This window comes from Podarcis gaigeae (genome assembly GCF_964106915.1).
Source record: "Podarcis gaigeae genome assembly, chromosome: 2".
In the NCBI taxonomy this organism is placed as follows: domain Eukaryota; kingdom Metazoa; phylum Chordata; class Lepidosauria; order Squamata; family Lacertidae; genus Podarcis; species Podarcis gaigeae.
The window spans coordinates 119,739,772-119,761,368 of record NC_139679.1 but is presented as its reverse complement, the minus strand read 5'-3'; the positions used below and the strand labels follow the sequence as shown (position 1 = coordinate 119,761,368).

Here is a 21,597-nt window from a genome sequence, read left to right as displayed (position 1 = left end):
GACGGAGACTGCGACATGGGGATGAGCTCCTCCCCTGGGTCTGTCTGTCAACATGTAGGACTCTTCTAGATCAAGGTGTGAGAGGAGGAGAGCCAGCAGGACTGAGACTGTTCTGCTGTGGGATGGCAGGTGTACCCCCGATTCCTCCCTGTCTGTGTCTCTGCTCACATTGAGACACTTAGCCTCTGGCCTTTTCCTGGAAGGTCCTCCACCTTCTGACACCCCCCTTGATTCCAGCACCTCCCAGCTCAACCCTTCCCCCTTGTCCCACCACCAGGACCCAGGGGTTCAGTCCTCATCTTCCCTGTCTTCCTTGAAGGGCTCTTGGATGGGAGGCTCCCCCACTCTTCCTCATCCAGCCAGTACTTGAATATGGACCATGTTGAGAAACAGGTCAACTGAGGTGACCCACCCCCAGCCACTGCAGGAAGCTCTATGGTCTGCAGGCCCCACACTTGGCTTCTGGAAGGAGAGAAAGGTCTTGAGGGCTGCATGCAGCCCTTGGGCTGTGCATTGGAGCAGCCCAACTTAGAGGAACTAGACAAGCATGTCTGATTTCACCCTTGCTTTTTCATATTTGCTTCTGCTATTAGACAACATAGGGAGATCCACAATTCAGTTGAATATAAATTGAATTCATATGCAGATGATATTCTTCTGATTGTTTCTAAACCTCATTTTACAGTCCCCATGTTTATGGTGATAGATGTCTTTGGTTAAAGATCACAATACTCTTAACTGGTGCAAATTGGAATTGGTGCCTACAATTGAAAATTTACTTACCCATTCATTTAAGGAGTATCATTTCCACATTCACTTATAATTCACTTTGTAACATGTAATATTATATATATATATATATATATATGAGAGCGCGCGATAGCGATAGCGCTTCCTTCAGACATTATTAGTTGGGAGTCATTAAGCCTTCCTCTTTGGGCAAGAACATTAATAATACATCGTAAACGGTTGATAAAGTCACAGTCCGGTATATCTTTTTAAGTTAGCCGATATTTAAAGCATCCTGGGGACATTTTCACCCTGTTATGATTTTTTATATTATTTTGTAGCCCTTAGCAACTATTGTCCCTGGGTGCTGTTTAATGGGCAAATAGGGAGCCCAGTGAACTTTTCTTTCCAATCTTTTTTAAAAGCCAAAGAATAATGATGTAAACTTGAATCCCTAATTGAAGGACAATTATTCAGTGTATGAGCTGCTGTAACCCCATGTTCTGAACAAGACCCCTCCCCCTATGTCTTCAGAGGTTTAATCTTCATCTTGATAATGATGGACGAGTGTCTTTCCAGAACTTCTGAGACCTGCCTATTAATCTCTCATTGACCCTAGGAGAGAAATTCTTGGCAGTCAGATATTCTGACCACCTTTTATCACCAAATAATTATCCATGCTGGCAGATGAGCAAGCAATGGACTCTTTCCAGTTTGCCATGCTCCACTGGGAGTCCAAATGAGCATCTTTTTTGATCCCTTTGTGGGAGGGTGCCCTGGATAGTGTGACCTTGTCCCCACCCTCCACAATCTAGGTATTCCCACCACCTGTTATCTATGGATTAAATGTGTCTCAGTGTGTTTATTTTAGCAGTTCTGCCCTGCCTCTTATATGCCAGAGGGCCAGCTGGAGCTAATCTTGGGTGGATTGACTTCCATTATGACAAGTTCTGCCATATCTAAAGAAGTCAGGAGACAGAGCTTCAGCTACAGAGAATCAGAGATAGCCCAGATGAAAGAGGGAGAATGTCTCCACTTATCATGGTAGTGGAAAAGCAGCAGCAGCAACCGCAACTCCAGTCAGAGTCAAATAGGAGTTCATGCTAGCAATACTCAAGCAATTTTTATTTCAAGGAGCTGACCGTGGCTTTGAGACTAGAGAGGCTGCACTTCCCTTGTTGCTACCTCTGCTCAAAGATGTATTGGAAGCAGTCCTAATCCATTTTCTTTTAAATTAGTATTTTAAAGTACAGGAACAGCCAAAGAGTATGATTTTTAAGAAGACAACACTCAAATGATGTCATGTTTACAGCACAATGAAAAGTAAAGCTTAATCGTTTAGACATATTTTAAATCCATCAGACAAGGAGGCATAAACATTGTTTCCTGCAAGTTGAACCCAGGTGTGCACTAGCTGCATAGAAAGTAGTATTCTTTCCCTGAAACATGATGGATTCGCCATTTGCCAGATTCAGAATCTGATAGAACACTAGCTCTAGATCATCAAACCATCACAGAACAAGATCACATAGCACCCTTTGATTTCATCATTAAATCCTCCTTTGTATTCAAATCAGGCCTGAGTACAATTATGTAGCACTTGGGAAAGAAAATGCAGGCCAGAAGCCCAGCACTGGAGGCCAAGATAGAGAAGATCTGCACGGCTACCATGTATTTCCCCTTTGTGCTCAGGTAGGTGGGCACAAAGGAGACCCAAACACTGCAGAAGACCAGCATGCTGAAGGTGATCAGCTTGGCTTCATTGAAGGTCCCAGGCAGCTTCCTAGCTAAAAAAGCCACTGTGAAGCAGATGGAGGCCAGGAAGCCCATGTAGCCAAGGACACCATAAAACATGGCAACAGACCCTTCATTGCATTGGAGGATGATCTCTCTGGGTTGGGAGCTCATGTCAGACTCTGGGAAGGGTGGAGAGATTCCTAGCCAGATGATGCAGATGGCAACTTGGACACTGGAACAGGAAATGACAATGGAGTTGGCCAGACTCTTCCCCAGCCATCTCTTCACTCTGTTTCCTGGTTTTGTGGCCAGGAAGGCCAGCACCACAGTGATGGTTTTTGCCAACACAGAAGAGACGGCAACTGAGAAGATGATGCTGAAGGCCATTTGTCGGAGAAGACAAGTCACTTTCCTTGGCCTTCCAATGAAGAGGAAGGAGGACAGAAAGGAAAGCAAGAGGGAAACAAGGAGGATATAGGAGAGGTCCCTGTTATTGGCTTTGACTATGGGAGTTTCATTATACTTAATGAATATTCCTAGCACAAAGGCTGCACTTAGGGTTAAAACGATGGTCAAGGAAGCCAGGAGAACCCCCAAATATTCTTCATAAGCCAGGAAGTTGACGCTCTTGTGGAGACATTGATCTCTGGCCTCATTTGGATGTTGATCTTCTGGACACTTGGTGCAATGTTCAGCATCTGGAAAGAACAAGACCAACTTTATATCCTTCTGTATTGCTTTTAATGTGCAGACTGTGATATCAAAGTAGTTCCCACTAGAAGACACATAACTAGATCCAGTAAAAAATAATTGCATATGACCCAGGAAATCAGAAATTAGGACTCAGTATCAATAACATCAAGGATGATGGACTGCTTGAGGCAACAGGTATGCCATCCACTGGTGGTGAAAACAATGGGTAGCATGACCTAAGGGTCATCTAGTCCACCCCCTTGAATCTCAATGAAAGCTTCCATAACAGGTGGCTGTCCAACCACTGCTTAACAACCTACAAGGAAGGAGAGTCCATCACTTTCTGAGGGAGACATGCCATCAAGCCTTACCATCAAAACGTTCCTCCTGATGTTTAGTCGGAATCTCCTTTCTTGTAACGTGAAGACAGTTTTTCAGGGCCTACTCATTGGGGCAGGAGAAAACAATGTGATGGCCCTTTAGATATTTGAAGATGGCTAAACTATGTCCTTTCAGTTCCCTCTTATCCAGGCCAAACATACCCAGCTCCTTCAACTATTGCTCCTAAGACTTCGTTTCCAGATCCTTTATCTTCTTGGTCGGCCTTCCCTGCACAAGTTCCAGATTGTCCATACCTTTCTTATATTTTGACACACAGAACTGGACACAATATTCCAGGTGGGGTCTGACCAAGGCAGAATGAAGCAGTGCTATGGTTTTCCTTGATCTGGAAACTAGACTTCTGTTGATGCAGCTTAGAACAGCATGAACTGTTTTTGCTTATGCATCACACTATTGACTACTGTTAAACATGTGGTCTACTAATTCCCTAGATCCTTTTCAGGGGTACTAATGGCAAGCCAGGTGTTCCCCATCTTACATTTGTACAGCTGGTTATTCATGCCAAAGTGCATAACCTTATATCCCCCCCCCCCTTATTGAAATTTATTTGGTTTATGTGGGCCCACTTCTCCAATCTGTATTGGAGTTATCATCACTTCTAAATTTCCCCCTGTATATTGGAATGAAGCGATTTCCTCATCCTTAAGGGCAGCCCTTTCTGCTGGCATTACCCACCTTCCTGACTGGAGATGGTCCCTTCTGCACAGGGAACACAATCATAGCAGCAGAGTGGCATTCCTTCCTGAACACGTTTGACCAATCCAGGGCTGCAACTTTCCACACACTTGGAAGTAGGGAAGGTCTAAGCAGCAAAGAAATTGTGTTAGGCCTATTTATTTTTCCCTATGTAAATGAGACATCAGTTTGGGAAGGCCCAGGATTCTCATGTGAACCCTGCAATTAAGGCTTAGTGGCATTGAGTGTGCATTCCTATCTCGGGCAGGTTCACTAGCCATGCATGTTCCTGGTTGGGGTTAGGCTGGCCTCAGTTCTACATGCTCTGCTAACCTTCTGGTTCTCCTATTGTGGGGCTACACATGAAGAAACCTGGAAGCTGCAAATAGTGTGAAGTGAAACAGCCAGGCTGCTCAGTGTGGGAGCAGCCAAGTGGGACAGAGGTAGAAATGTGGAAAACAGAACAAGAGATTACTAGAACCACACTGGCTGTGTGTTTGCTACTGAGCCCAATTTAGCATGTCGCTACTTGGATCAGAGCCTAAGTTCTTACAGGAAGACCCGACCATCCCCCCTCCCAAATATCTGCCATGGTGAATGGTGAGATCTGCAGGATAGTTCAGTCAATTAGCACAGCATGTTGCAGCACCACAGATAGGGAAATTCATTTATCAATCTTCCATGTTGCACACCATGGAAAATAGAGAAGGTGAATGGCGAATTTACTTGATTGCTTTAACAAACTGAAAGCTATGACGAAATTTCTGTACTACCTGATTGGTAATAAATCATCTTATGACACTGCTTCCATGGTTGTAAACTCTTGAAAGCACATACTTCTACTCTTCTGCCCTGTAAAATGTTGCACCAATAAAGACCACTGCTGAATCGGAGGTGGCTAACCATATTTTTTAAAGAGGGACCACAGAAACCTTCAATGGGTGTGGCCCAAGCATCAAAGCAGACATGGAGACAACTGCAGTTCTCAAGGCTGCCATTCAGTAGGCTTTTCCACCAGCTATTCTCCAGTGCTTTCGATAACTTTTCTAATTGATTTTAAAATAGAGTTTTTTAAAAAAGAAATACATTTGATAGGTGGGCAGTCAGGTTTTTTAGGGGGGTATGACAGTATCACAGCAGAGACATATGGGAGCAGTCAGTAAAAACATATTTTACAAATAATTTAATTTAATTTGGCATAGATAATCTATGCAAACTCCTTATTTGGGAGGGGCATCAAGGTGATGGTGGGACAATGGTCGGGTTCAGTTAATGGCTCACCATCACAGTCTTTCTCACACACTAGGGTGGGAAGGAAATAGGATGGCCAGCTTTAGACATTTCCTCACTAGGAAGGGCAAGGAGAGAAATGGGCAGGACTTGTTCATTTCAAAGCCCTTTCCCTTCCCTAAGAGGAAGATCACAGTTTTAAAACCCTGATTTTCCAGTAGGCATTTGGCTTTGCTAGTAGTCAGTTGGCTCTGCGATCTCCAATAGAACTCATCCACAACTCTCAAGGACCAACATACAGATGCTTAAGGACAGTTATACTCTTCCCTTTGCATTTCTGCCTTTTTATTAAGTGTGGGTTTCTGTGGGGAAATGGCCAAGCTCACTTTTCTACAAGTTGTTTGAATGCAGGTGTGAACTTCCGTTGGACATTAGGATAAGGTAAACACATATTCATAACAGGCACATGTCAGAACTCCAGCAAAAGATCCTAAACCTCCCTTTAGTGTAAACAAAAAATTCCTTCCAGTAGCACCTTAAAGACCAACTAAGTTAGTTCTAGGAATGAGCTCATACCTAGAACTAACTTAGTTGGTCTTTAAGGTGCTACTGGAAGGATTTTTTTTTTTTTGACTATGGCAGACCAACACGGCTACCTATCTGTAACTCCCTTTAGTGTGTGTATGAATACAGATGAGTGCTAACTCACATGTAGACTCATGACATAGTAGCACGCCTCTGGGTTTTGGGTTGGTTTCTTTTACAGTTTAAATATGGCAGGGGTTGCGGTAAACCTTGACCACCTCATCTAATTACTAAGATAAACAAACCCCTGGAAATTGCACTCCAAAACAGTTGAATCCTACATATACACAGTTTGACAGAGACACCATGCTAGATTGTAAAAAAATGTTGAATGTTGATGTTGCCAGGCAAGCGAAAGTAACCTCACCCTAAGCAGGAAACCATAATTAGAGCTGCAACAGGATGGGAAATGCGATAAAATGAAAGGGGTGATTTTGCCCACCTGATTAAGCCATGTGTGCCATGCAGTGGAAACTTGGGCTAATGTGACCTTTAGGTCTGGGGACCACTGTCGCTTGATGGTGCCAAAATCCAATCTAACGACAGTCTTGTTGGGAAACTTCACCCAGTTCACAACTTCCAAGACAGCTCCCACTTCTCCATTCTCATCCAAATACACTCCATCCATGGAAGAATTGTGAAACCAGACATTTCCCAGGAAAGGGTGGAGCTGGAATGGCAGAGAAAAGGGCAGTGTTTGGAATATGGGAAACAATCATGACTACCCAAATCTGACCTTTTCCAGCTTGAATTTCCTTTGATTTGAAGCTGGGTGCAGACTCAAGTTGCTGAGAGGCCTCCAGAATGTGGGCTACATGTAAGTTCGCTGTCAGGATCTGATTCACTACTCGGCGTAATTAGGCAGCCAGTTGACTCCTCCAGTGTTAAAGCAATTTATTATGTAGAACAAGTCACGTTCCGAGCCGTTAACAGTCACCGGTTCCTTTCAAGACATTGCAGCGCCTGGGCTGGGACTACTCCTCCAATAGGATCGCTCAGGGGAGCAATGTCTCTGACATTGGCCCAGACTGTCAACCCATATACTTATTTGGGGGCATGCCTCATTCAATTTAATAAAAAAAGTTTGGGGCTGACTTTTAAAGCCCTAAATGGCCTTGGCTCAGTCTATCTGCAGGAGTGTCTCCACCTCCATCGTTCAGCCCAGAAACTGAGGTCCAGCTCCGGGGGTCTTCTGGCGGTTCCCTCCCTGTGAGAAGTGAGGCTACAGGGAACCAGGCAGAAGGCCTTCTCAGTAGTGGCACCCACCCTGTGGAACACCCTCTCATCAGATGTCAAAGAAATAAACAACTATTTTAGAAGACATCTGAAGGCAACCCTGTTTAGGGAAGACTTTAATGTTTGATGTTTTATCATGTTTTTAACATTCTGTTAAACATCCCCCAGAGTGGCTGGCGAAACCCAGCCAGAATATATCCACCTCTCTCCTAATATGTAAATGAGACACTCAGACAATACAGGTTCCTGCCCCTTGAAAAAAGGCTGGAGTTTTGTGGAGCTCAGTTGGTTCTGACATAGCACCCCAGTCAGGAGGGAAGAAGCTTTAGGGAGAGAGACCTTGTGCAAGACCATTTCGCTTGCCCAAGGGAATTCTTACATGGGGGGTGTTTACTCAGCTGAATAGGAGGGAGTTAAGCCAGTGTGGGGTGCTTTACCAGAGGGGCTGTGTCCTCTAAAAGGTAAAGGTAAAGGTACCCCTGCCCGTACGGGCCAGTCTTGACAGACTCTGGGGTTGTGCGCCCATCTCACTTAAGAAGCCAGGGGCCAGCGCTGTCCGGAGACACCTCCGGGTCACGTGGCCAGCGTGACATCGCTGCTCTGGCGAGCCAGAGCCGCACACTGAAACGCCGTTTACCTTCCCGCTGGTAAGCGGTCCCTATTTATCTACTTGCACCCGGAGGTGCTTTTGAACTGCTAGGTTGGCAGGCGCTGGGACCGAGCAGCGGGAGCGCACCCCGCCGCAGGGATTCGAACCGCCGACCTTTCGATCGGCAAGTCCTAGGCGCTGAGGCTTTAACCCACAGCGCCACCTGCGTGTCCTCTATGCGGGCCTAAAAAGGAACCCATTCAGTTCACAGCACAAAGGGGTCTGCAAAATTTCATCTCCCCACTACATTCCATAAGTTCTTAGACAATCTCCAAGACAGTTATTCTGGAATAGTACGATTGAAGGTCATGTAAGAGATGTCAGTGATGGGAAAGGAAATACCTGCCATGGTTGTAGCCTTTGAACTTCCAGACCATTTTTCACCTTCCACTTAGATCTAGAGGAATATGCAGCATTTAAGGCATGCGCCGCAGCTTGGACCGTGTTGTAAATCCTGCGGCTGTCTAGAGAGAGGGTTCTTTCCAAATCATCTTGGGCCAGCATCTCCAGGTTCTCTCTCTCTGTGCATCTTGTCTGGCCTTTCACTGACAATGCATGCTTTACATAGGAACAATTAAAGCTATCCTCCCAAAACTTCTTGATAGCAGAGTAATACTCTGGAAAACCATCATATTTTGCCATTTCACTTTTCCCAACAAGGAAAGAAAAAAGAACATGGATATGTTGGAAATCTGAAGCACCATGAGTGAGTTCGAAGGAGATGTCCCACATCACTGTTGTGATCAAGATTTTCCCAGCAGTGGGTTTTTTAAACATATTGATTAAATATTCCATAACTGTTATTCCGAATTCGAAATAAATGGTTTCTACATAGTAGATAAATACATTGACTTGTCTCCACTCAATGAATTGAGAAAAACTGAATGTCACTACTTCATTGAATAGTTGTGGGAGGAAGCTTTCTGAGATGGCAACACAAATGCCACTCTCTATGAGCAGAGGCAGCAAAGTCCTCATGAACCTCTCTCCGTTTTCAGTTTCTGGAGCAAAGAGACCAATGAATGTCCATTTGAAGTGATGGAGCAGCTTGACAATTGCTGGGCATATGGCGTCTTCTTTGGGAACCGTCCGATAGAAAAAGGGGAACTGCCTCTTGTCATTCAGAAGATGGGAGCCCAAAGCATAGCTGAGCTGGCAAAAAATGGAAGACTGTTGGCTTCTTTTGTATCAAAGTTGAAATATTTCTTTCAGTGCATAACAAATAATTATACAATAAATATGTCCCACCCCCAAGGCTTTCCTTGACACCTAACATTGGGCTTAGTTTTAATCTCCATACCTGTAAATAACTTAAACCAGTTTTTATTTGTTTATAATTTAGACTGTATACATGGGTTGTAAATGTTTTAAATTAATAAACATACCGACACTGTTTCACTCGGGATAAACTTTTCTACTTTCCTGTATTTTTATTGACATGGCCACTGGCATTGTGGACATTCTTTTCCATTCCTCATTCACACACACACACACACACACACACACACACAGAGAGAGAGAGAGAGAGAGAGAGAGAGAGAGATTAGAATCACCATTTGACACACTACCTGAACATTTCTGATCTACTTTATTCAATGCGTTGATGTCCAAAGTCTTTTTCATTTTGATGAGGATAACATTGTGCCACCCTCTTGAGTTCTCTAGAATTAAGCCCAGCCAGAAAAATGACACACCCCTCACCATTCCTACCTGTGGGATTTTATAGAGGCCCAACATGGTAGAAATCTGGATGGAGTTATGAGAGTCAGAGTCAGTCCCTTCAAGAACAGCGAGCGGCTGATTCTGTTCCCCGCAGTTGAAGTTTGGAACAGTCACCTGCCCAGCAGAGAGCAGGTCTGCCAAAGTTTCACACGTCACCCTTCCATGATAAAAGTTATCATGGATGCTGTAACCTAGTGAGATGTTGGGCAAGAGCCTGGGATTCTGGTTGATATGCTGAATGGCCAACAGAAAGGACAGGAATAGCCAGTACCTTGATATACATTTCCTGCAAAAATGTACATAGTACATCATCATTCTCCAGCATTCCATCAATATTTTAGATTCAATTCTGCTTTTTTTTTTACTGCTTTTTAAAGCTAATAGTGTTGCATTCAAGATTCCAGGGGTTCCAAACACTCACGAAGAGTTCAGTTTACTTGGAACGAGGCAAATCAGACACTGTGTTGACTTTATGATACATAATTTATTTACACATACAGTAAATAAATTATATATCATAAAGGGACACCGGTGGCGCTGTGGGTTAAACCACAGAGCCTAGGACTTGCCAATCAGAAGGTTGGCAGTTCGAATCCCAGCGACGGGGTGAGCTCCCGTTGCTTGGTCCCTGCTCCTGCCCACCTAGCAGTTCGAAAGCACGTCAAAGTGCAAGTAGATAAATAGGTACCGCTCTGGCAGGAAGGTAAATGGCATTTCCATGCGCTGCTCTGGTTTGCCAGAAGCAACTTAGTCATGCTGGCCACATGACCTGGAAGCAGTACGCCGGCTCCCTCGGCCAATAAAGCGAGATGAGCACCGCAACCCCAGAGTTGGCCACGAGTGGACCTAATGGTCAGGGGTCCCCTTTACCATTACAGTACAACCCAAGCCTACGATGCAGGGGCTCACAGCATTAACACCCCAGAAAGTCTTCTTTCTCCCATAGCTACATACAAGCTTGCATGCAAGCAGAAATCAAACATTAGCAAGAAGCTGGCCTGGCTACTTCAGCAATGGATTTCCCCAAACTCACAACAATATAAACTTCTGAATTCAGTTTCTAGAACTTTACTTATGCTTATCTTGATCCAGAGCAAATACTGGAAGCTCAACAACCAATCCTCATCTAATAATTTGCAGGTGGCTCAATAGTGTTCTTCAGCCAATAGCTATTATCCTTTGGCAAGCAAAAGTGATACAGATGATAATTCGAGTGATGGAATTAGTCATAGAATCATAGAATCATAGAGTTGGAAGAGACCACAAGGGCCATCGAGTCCAACCCCCTGCCAAGCAGGAAACACCATCAGAGCACTCCTGACATATGGTTGTCAAGCCTCTGCTTAAAGACCTCCAAAGAAGGAGACTCCACCACACTCCTTGCACAGCCCTTCAAAGAATTATGACTGATAGAAAGGTTTAAGGGAAGCTAAAGCCTAAAACTCAACAGCTGACCCTCACTCCAAAAACAATAGCAGATAAAATACTTTAAAGGTTCATTAAATGGTAGGACACATTTGCTGCTTGACAGCATTAGCCCCTGACTGTGGTTGCTCCGCCATTCATTTGTGGAGGGAGGGTGCCCTGGACTTTTCCACTTGCAAAACCAAGAACAGACCCCTTTAGCCACAAGCATGTGAGAAGGAGAGAACCTGGAATTGGGACTTACGAATTCTGTAGCTAAAGGAGCATTTGCAACCCTAGAAATTTACTTACTGGCTGAAGTTGGTAGAGGGAGACTCTTTGAAGGTGTGCAGCTTTAAAATAGCCATTGTGGCAGAGATGACCCCACTAATGAGGTGGTCTCCTGGTCTGTAGAAACTGAATGGATCTATCTCATCTCTTTCCAGAGTCAAGAGGCATTTCACCTTCACTCCACATTCCACATAAGGCAGCAGCAGCAGCAGCAGCAGCAGCAGCAACAGCAGTAACAATCCCATTCTGGAACAGCTCCCTTCCTTGTGACTGCTCCTCTCAACTAGAGAATTATTAGAGGTAGTCAAACACTTTTTGTGACATTCCTATGTCACAAATGTCACAGCTTTCCTAATGTTGATGGAGCCCAGCCACGGCTTCACTTTTAAAGGGGATGGAAGTCAACCTCACACCGTCATCGTCCAACTTACCTGTCCTAAATTCCAGCCCAAAGTCTCATTGAAACAAAAGGCATTTATACACCGGTCTTTCCCACCTCACATGCAAGATTCTCTCTTGATCCTCATGTTTACTTCAGAGCACTCAAATGTGATGTTTGGGCAGGTCTCTGGAGCTCTCGTGAGCAGAAGATGTGTGGAAAACTCTGTGATTTTGATAATTACAAAGGAAACATCCTCAAGAATTTATGGATGTCCATGTGTGTGGGTAGTAGTAGGGGGTGGGGAATGTTTGTGAAAACTCCCAGATCTAGTTCCCAACTCTGAGATACTAAACCCTCCTCACTTGAACTGCTAGTCACTTTGGGGCAGCCCAGGCCTAACTGCCTTAAAATTGACATTTTCTTGGAAGGAGGGCTGCCCTCTCACAGGGAAGCTGGAAAATTTTTTAATTTCAATTCAATTCAAAAAAAATCCTTCCAGTAGCACCTTAGAGACCAACTAAGTTTGTTATTGGTATGAGCTTTTGTGTGCATGCACACTTCTTCAGATATGCACACGAAACCTCATACCAATAGCAAACTTAGTTGGTCTCTAAGGTGCTACTGGAAGGATTTTTTTTTACAGTGGTACCTCAGGTGAAGAACTTAATTTGTTCTGGAGGTCTGTTCTTAACCTGAAACTGTTCTTAACCTGAGGTACCACTTTAGCTAATAGGGCCTCCTGCTGCTGCCATGCCACCGCCGCACGATTTCTGTTCTCATCTTGAAGCAAAGTTCTTAACCTGAAGTACTACTTCCAGGTTACCGGAGTCTGTAACCTGAAGCATTTGTAATCTGAAGCGTCTGTAACCCAAGGTACCAGTGTATTTTGTTTCACCTATGGCAGACCAACATGGCTACCTACCTGTAATTTCAATTCAGTATGTCTTCTGAGAAGACAAGTCAAGGCTCCCATAACCACTTCCTTATTCGCCACTGGGCCCATCACCTCCTGGCAAATAGAAGGGGAAGAAATGGAGGCAGTGAGAGATTTTACTTTCTTGGGCTCCATGATGGTGACAGCAGGTGGTGACAGCAGTCACGAAATTAAAAGACCCCTGCTCCTTGGGAGAAAGGTGATGGCAAAGCTAGACAGCATCTTAAAAAGCAGAGACATCACCTTGCCAACAAAGGTCCGTATAGTTAAAGCCATGGTTTTCCCAGTAGTGATGTATGGAAGTGAGAGCTGGACCATAAAGAAGGCTGATCACCGAAGAATTGATGCTTTTGAATTATGGTGCTGGAGGAGACTCTTGAGAGTCCCATGGACTGCAAGAAGATCAAACGCATCCATTCTTAAGGAAATCAGCCCTGAGTGCTCACTGGAAGGACAGATCGTGAAGCTGAGGCTCCAATACTTTGGCCATCTCATGAGAAGAGAAAACTCCCTGGAGAAGACCCTGATGTTGGGAAAGATTGAGGGCAAAAGAAGAAGGGTACGACAGAGAACGAGATGGATGGACAGTGTCCTCGAAGCAACAAACATGAGTCTGACCAAACTGCGGGGGGCAGTGGAAGACAGGAGTGCCTGGCATGCTCTGGTCCACGGGGTCACGAAAAGTCGGACACGACTAAACGACCAAACAACAACAACATTCTCACTCAGCTGAGCAGCTCTCCTCCGTGTAAATGCCTCTTGAGAAGCAGCTCCTCACAGGCTTGGAGGAGGAGGAGGAGGAAGAGGAGGAGCTGGTTAAAGGAAGGCTGTGTGTGAGTGCTGAATTAATTTTGAATTCAAAGCATGTCTGAAAATGAAGCATGGCATGGGGAAATGTCCCACTCCGAGTCGGCGCTCTGGAAAGGGAATGTGGAAACCAACACAAACAACCTTTATTACAACAAGGGAAGGAATATCTCTTCTCCAACTCAAGATGTGCATGTTTCGTGTCTTTCTATACAACTTCTCTGTCAAGGCAACCATTATTAAAATACAAAAAGAAATGGATTGGATTGATCTTTATTACGGCCATTGGCCCGTCACATGACAGTTTCCCATACCAACATATTATACTTAGACCTCCAGATTTAAAATCGCCTAAACTTACAAAAGACAAACAGGAACCGAAGCAAAACAAAAACAAGGACGACCATCATACATTACAATAAATTTGTAACCTATACATCGGACAAAAAGAAATGATTGATAGAAGAACCAAAGGACATTTCCAAAGGCTTATCCATACTTATATTTGCCCCACACTTTCTAGGCACACGTCTGTCCTTTGAAGCAGGATGAGGCCTGCATTGAATGGCTGCAGAAAGATCTAGTCACCTTCTGAGATTTAGGTTGAGTGGATTTGCACTGAATTGTGTATTGTGACCTGTCTACCCCACCATCAGATAACTCTAACACCCCCACAAAAAGGTTTTGAGTCTCAAACATCCATATGGGTCCTGAAAGGGTACAGAGAAAAAATCATTTCCCTCAGAATCATGGATGATGGAATTGGATCATGGAGAGGTTACAATACACCCTAAAGCAATATATTCATCATAGGGGCCACTCCAAAAATATTTAGTTTCACTGGGCCTTTATATCGAAAATGCATTTCAGGGCCCACATGTAAGGTTAGGAGGAAGCCCAAACTGATTACTTCAGATCAGTTAAGATGAGTCACTTAAATGCATCACAACCCACCAAAACTAATCTTTTTGCTAAATGTGCTCTTGAACCAAAATGAGGGTGCAGGGACTGCATGAAAGATCAGTGAAAATCAAAACCTATTCTTTATGTTCAGAATTGATGCAATGGTCACACAGAATGGCCACAACAAGCCCTAAAAACAGGGTGGTTAGGCCCTTACATGGAAAGGGGAAAAGAAGGGGCCACACAGAAGGTCAGAGAAACTCTGAACTTTATACTCAAGAACAATGAGACGGTGACAGAGGCATCACATAACATACCCCAAATACAATCTTCACATTCATTGGGCTGTTGACCAAAAATAGGAATCACGGGATCTCATTTAATTTAAAATAGGAATAGGGGTCTCATTTAATTTTGGGGGGAACAAGAATCGATTACTTAGGACTGCAGGAGAATCACAGAATTATAGAACTGGAAGGGACCCCAAGGAGCATCTAGTCCAACCCCCTGCAATGAAGGAATCTTAGCTAAAGCATCCATGAAAGGTGGCCACCCAACCTCTGCTTATAAACACCCAAGGAAGGAGAGTCCACAACCTCCTGAGGGAGACTGTTCCAGTTGCTTAGAGTGACCACAATCTCTCTCTCTCTCTCTCTCTCTCTCTCTCTCTCTCTCTCTCTCACACACACACACACACACACACACACACACCATGTTTGTAGTGAGACCCTAAAATATTCAATTTGGGGGATCCTATAGCTAAACATGATCCAGATTTTGGGTAGGGCTTCCAGTGAAAATGAAGACAGGAACCAGTCACTCTCATTTGTGGTATAGGGTGTGTATTCTATACTTCTTGCCAGCTGAAACTGTTTAGGGCAATTTGGAAGAAAGCTCATATGGGAAAAGCCATGACTACTGTGCCACAGGGCCTGAAAGTTGGGCTTGTAGGAGAGAAAACTTAGATAAAGGCTCAAGGGGAATCAGAAGGAGAATAAAGAAAAGTCCTTGAAACAATAGACTTTGTTATTGCATCAACAGAGAAAAGAGATCTGTTGATGAACTAACAAAAGTTGGCTCACCCAGAAAGAGCTGAAAGGGTATCTTAAAAACTCATTGGCTGGCCCTCAGGTTCTCTTACAATCTCATGATTAATCCGAGCCTTGAGAATTGGACAAGAAAAGTGGTCCATGGCACACGGTATATTTTCTGCAAGAAACATTTCAGGCACAGTGTAATAGCCTTGATTCTGATGTTTGGTTGATTTGGCTAAATCCCTGGTGATTTGGCAAGAATAAGAATAATTATAAGGGGGAGATGCATCACCTGTGTCTCTGTGTGGCTCAAGGCACAGGTGCAGACCTGGAGGAAAACATGAGAACAAGAATGCACAGAAATGGCTCCCTGGTGTTTATCTGGGTTGGCTTGGGGGGGTCAAAGGTCAGCTTGACCTTTAAATGACATACTCTTTTTATGTTCCATGAATGCCACCAAAGTAGGGTGAACCTTGTTTTCCTTAATTATCAGAATCGTACTGATTTATTCTTCCCAGAACTCAAGCGATATTTTTCATAATTGTCAGACGTCCGAATAAATAGCAGCACAGTGTCATTCATTGCACTGTGCTGGGGCCCGGGGGAGAGAAATCTGGTGCACAGAAGATCCTGTGTCAGAGAAATATTGAGTCAAGATTTAGAGCAGCTGAAGTAGTTAGTAGTTTACTTCAAATTAAAAAACTTTAACCCCCGAAAAATACACGCCCTCCAAAATATCAGCAAAAAAGCACTTGCAAATAACACTCCAGTTGTAACACCAACACCCACGTCCTGAACATTCACCCTCCCTTCCCTACAAGCTGAGTTACTCAATGAATCTAGTTCTGCTAACCATAGAATAGATGAGAAATCTTTTCAGTTGCTGTCTCTTCTGTATAGGCAAAACCTATGACTGTGGTGCTGGCTTTCGTGGCCACAAAGCCAGGAAACACAATCAAGAGATGTCTGGGGAAGAGTCTGGCCAACTTCATTGTCATTTCCTGTTCTCTTGTCCAAGTTGTCATCTGCATCATCTGGCTGGGAATCTTTCCCCCATTCCCAGAAACTAACATGCACTCCCAGCCTACAGAGATTATCCTGCAATGCAATGTGGGGTCTTCTGACATGTTTTATGGTGTCCTTGGCTACATGGGCTTCCTGGCTGCCATCTGCTTCACGGTTGCTTTCCTGGCCAGGAAGCTGCCTGGGGCCTTCAATGAAGCCAAGCTGATCACCTTCAGCATGCTGGTCTTCTGCAGCGTTTGGGTCTCCTTTGTGCCCTCCTACCTGAGCACAAAGGGGAAATACATGGTGTCCGTGCAGATCTTCTCTATCTTGGCCTCCAGTGCTGGGCTTCTGGGCTGCATCTTCATTCCAAAGTGCTACATAATTGTACTCAGGCCTGATCTGAATACAAAGGAGGATCTAATGACCAAATCAAAGGATGGTGTATCATCTTGTGCTATGCAACTGATTTGATGATTAATATCTAGTGTCTGACAACAAAAGCTTAAATTACTCATTTTCGACAACTGTCATCCAGCATAGACATACTTGCAAATGTAGCTTCTTAGATTTAAATCTTTCTTCCTGTCAAATAAATCATGAATGTTGAAATTGAAGTCATTAAAGCTTTGCAATGGCCATAGGTCCTTTGGGCATAAGCTTGTACATTGCTTCATCACAGGCTTATCCCGCTATATTATTGACCAACCATACTAGTCTTTATGCTGCTCATATTTACCTGGGGGTCACAAATAACCAGTCACACTTATTTGTCTATTCAAACGGTTGGTAGACAGACATTTTCCTCTTCTTTGCCTTTCTTTTGTGCTGCATAAATTATTTGATCTACAGCAAGCCTCTTTGCTCTTATCACTATCAAAAGGATTGTTATTTGAAAAGAGAACCATTTTCTCTGCATTTGTAGCTTCAGGTTTTTTCCTGACACACCGCATTGTTATCCTGTCTGGTGAAATTGACTGTATATTGGGGAAAGTATGGATACAGATCTGAAGATGTGGTGTTTCCTTGATAGGTGGTATTGAAGGAACCCCACAACTAAAATCTATCGGTGCAATGTGTATAATTCCCCAGCCAACCTTTACGTTGGTGGTGTTGTACATGGTGCCAATCTATTCATTTGGAGTTCCATGCCCCAGAGGAATAGCAGCAGAAACGTAAGCCTTGGGTGGTTCTGGAGAACTGGAAAAACCGGTAGGAGGTGTCATTCATTTCAGAAGGAGGTGTAGCAAAAAGGCCACTTTTTGTATAGTAAGTAGGCCTGCCAACACAATATTGGGGTCCTTGATTAGTCCTGGAATGAGGGACATGTCAGCTACCTTTTGTGCTGGTCCAGGGGGGAGGTTACCGTGGGGTGAGGTCCAGGACCTGAGTTGAGGGTCGGCAGACAGTCCCCCTCGGGCAAAGCAGGGTCCACAGCGAGAATCCGGGTAAGGACAGGAACTCTGGGGGAACAGGAGTGGATGCTGGCCAAAACAGCTCTTCAACGACGTTGCTCCCGCAACCTGGGACCGGGCTGACTGGCCTTTATCTTCTCTGAGGCCAGGGGCGGTCCCAGCCCCCAGGAGACCCGCCTCTCCTGGCCTTAAGGCGAGCACTCCTCCTGGGAGAAACCAGTTCCCTTCGCCTCTCTGCCCTTCGCCTCTGTAGTTCAGGAAAGACTGAAGGGTTACTGGACCCAGGGGGAGACTCACCTGTAGGCACTGAGTTCTCAACCACCTCCAGAGCCAGAGTGGATTCACCTGGTGCCTGCTCCTGAGGATCCGGCACAGGCACTTCAGAATCAAGGCCCTGCCCCAGTTCAGCCGGCCCTGGAGGCGGGGAGTCCTGAGCAGGCTGGGATTCCTCCGGTTCAGCCTCTGAATCGGATTCCCAGGCCATCACACCTTTCTAGGATGTTTATAGTAAAGGGTGACATTTTCTCCATGTATTTGGAACATTTTCTTAGCATGCTTTACAAAGACATTTCCTTGGGTCACAATGGGGCTCATCAAATGAGCATCTTTCTTGACCCACTTGCAGGAGGAGCCCTTGGACAGTGCGACCTTTTCCCACCCGTCACAATTCAAGCCCCCCCCCAATAGATTAAAAGTATGTTTGTTTGTGTTTATTCGGTGTATGAGCTGCTGTATCTCCATGTTTTGAACAAAGCCCCCCCCCCCAATGTCTCTGGAGGTTTATTTTTTTTTATATAATAATTTTTATTAAGGTTTTCCAAATTAAAACAAATTAAAACAAATTAAATCCAATTTATAAACTTTTTGCCAATAACCAGGACTTCCCCTCCCTACCCCCTCTTGTGTTCCAAATCTTCCAAATAAGCAATTAAATTCAACAAGTTCTTATCCCCAAATTACACTCATCATCAGTAACCCAATTTATCCACATTCCCATCCCCTAAGATCGATCTATTCCCTTCCACGAGTTCCCCCCTTTCAAACATAGTACAGATGGAAATAAAATAAATATGAGTAGTGATTTTACAACCTTTGGATTCCAACTTTCCCTCCCCTCTTTCCCCTTTGCGTTTCACCTATCCCTCTACTTCTAATATCTTCCTGGAGTTCCCACATTACACTATGTCCCTCAGGTTCTTTGCCAGTCTTTAATTACGAGTGTCCAATCATAGAAGGAGTCTATCAAAAAGAGGGGCCCATTTCTTCTATCCAGGTTTTTATATCCAGGAGTAAAAACTCCAATTTTGTTTCCATAAGCTTGTCAAACCTGGATGTCCCAAATGTTCCCTCTCCCAGTTCTGTCTAGTTCTTGTTGTTTCCTTGTTCTTGTCAATCATTCTCCTCCTTTTTGTTTCTCTGTTCTCCCACAGAAATGTTCTTTTTCCAAAAGTTTCTAGTGTCTCTGCAGAGGCTTGTTAGACCTCTGTAGACAAAATAATGTTCCATTCCTGCAGTTTCCCAGGAGATTAAAAGTTCCATTCAACTGTTCAAGTTTCCTGTCAAAAACACATGCAATATCCCTCAGCTCCTCTAGATGGATTACAATAGCAAAGTTCCCTTCCAGAATCACATCCACCAGTCCAAGTAGCTTATTAGCCCATATTTGAAACAGTTTATGTTCAATTTATAACAAATGTAACCGGCAAAGTCCTCATAACAAAGTCTCTATTTTAATCTTCCTTTTTGACAGCTCTTTGACAGCTGTCAAAACCTCCATTGCTTTTCTCCAGGCAGTTTCACGAATCGCTCCAGGGATTCGGGGGGGGGGGTTGCTTTTTTAAAACAATTCCACTTTTCTCCTCCAGCTCAATCTTATAATTTTCCCTCGCGAAGTTGCTAATTCGGCGAAATAAGGTTACACTCGATCTTAGTTGTCCAGTCCTTTGTTTTGGCTCTTCTACAATTTAGGGGTGGGCTGACTTCCTTTTTTCCGCCTCCCCCGTTCGCTCCAAATTTTAAAAATTTATCCCTTTCTTTTTAGTCCATATTCCAATTACTCACGGGTTCTTCTTTAGATCCAAATTTTCAATAGAAGAAGTCAGCGCTCTCCGCCGGATGGCATGCGGCTGCGCTCGGCAGGGATAGCAGAGAACTCAAAGCACCACGCTTCTCCCCGGCACCCGATCCGTAGCCTTTAAAAAGGCTCCTTCACGAGTCGGGAGAGCGCTAACGGTGCCAGCCGAGTCTCCATGTCCACGGCCTCCTCTGGCCGTGGTTTTTAAGGGTCCCCGCATCGCCGGTGCGGTAGGACCCAGCCCCTGCCAAGCTGGCTCCCTCCGGAGCTCGGAGGGAGTCCGCCATTCGGCGATGGCGCCGACCCGGAAGTCCAATGTCTCTGGAGGTTTAAACTCCTCTTGATAATGATGGGAGAGTATCTTTTCAGAACTACTTAGGCTTGCCTATAAATCTCTCATTGACCCTAGCAGATATTCTGACCACCTTTTATCACCAAATAATTATCCATGCTGGCAGATGAGCAAGCAATGGACTTTTTCCAGTTTGTCATGCTCCACTGGGAGTCCAAATGAGCATCTCTTTTGATCCCCTTGCAGGATGGTGTCCCGGATAGTGTGACCTTGTCCCCACCCTCCACAATCTAGGTCTCCCCACCACTTGTTATCTATAGATTAAATGTGTCTCTGTGTTGTTTATTTTAGCAGTTCTCCCCTGCCTCTTATGTGCCAGAGGGACAACTGGAGCTGATCTAGGGTGGATTTCCTTCCACTATGACAAGTTCTGCCATGTCTAAAGAAGTCAGGAGACAGATCTTCAGTGACAGAGAATCTGAGACATCACAGATGAAGGGGGGAGAATCCTTCCACTCATCAGGATAGTGGAAAAAGAGCAGCAGCAGCAGAAACTCCAGCCAGAATCAAATAGGAGCTCATGCTGGATATGGTTTGCATTCTCCACCTCCAAAGGAGCTGACAGTGGCTTTGAGACTAGAGAGGCTTCACTTCCCATCTTGTTACCTCTGCTCAAAGAATATATAGCAAAAACTGCAAAATAGATGCAAAGCAAATGGGATGAGTGGGTGTACCATGAGCAGTTATCTCAAGTCAAAGGGCATTGGGCTCTCTGGAAGAAATGATCTTCCTTTCTCCATTACTTCCTTCATTTAACTATCATTGCCGTGATATTTCCCAACAGAAATGAAGAAGAAGAAGAAAATCAGCACTCTTTCTCGCCAGCTCAAAAGCAACTAAGTCCTGAGACACCGTGAAGAGCAACAGATTTATCAGGGCACAATTATCTCAGTATTTTTAACCTAATGTTTTTGAAGGAAAATACAGATATTAATTGTATGTACAATGAAGAACAATTCATATCTCAAAGTTCAGCATGCTTTAAATGACGTTTTACAGTAAGGAATAAATTACTCCTACCATGTTTATTCCCCCCTCCTAAGAACCCTCCCATTATGGTGTGTGTGTGTGTGTGTGTGTGTGTGTGTGTGTGTGTGTATAATGTTTCTCTGCCCTCTGTTAACTGTTCCTGAAACAAAATATTTCACTACTCAATTACACTTTTCTCCTCTATTTGTTTTAGCAGTCCCAATCAATTTTCCTATTAAATTAATATATGCAGGAAGTGCCAAAGAACCTGAATTTTAAGAGAAAGACATTCAGCTGTCCAAGTTAAAATAGCACAATTAAAAATAAAATTTAAACATTTAGACACTTCTTAAAGGTTTGAAAAGTAAC

General features: G+C 44.2%; 2 protein-coding genes across 3 annotated transcripts in view; one reads left to right on the top strand and one right to left on the bottom strand.

Annotated features, from left to right (window-relative positions):
• The window catches only part of LOC310837274 (vomeronasal type-2 receptor 26-like), a 206,879-nt gene that overhangs the window by 115,465 nt on the left and 69,817 nt on the right, over positions 1-21,597 (bottom strand). The window lies entirely within an intron of this gene.
• The window catches only part of LOC310839518 (vomeronasal type-2 receptor 26-like), a gene marked incomplete at its 5' end in the record, with an annotated part of 43,001 nt that continues 21,419 nt past the window's right edge, over positions 16-21,597 (top strand). The window contains 2 exons of the mRNA XM_083728155.1: positions 16-54; positions 2,379-2,421. Coding sequence (XP_083584281.1) covers positions 16-54; positions 2,379-2,421 — 82 coding nt within the window. The remainder of the gene's footprint in view (positions 55-2,378; positions 2,422-21,597) is intronic.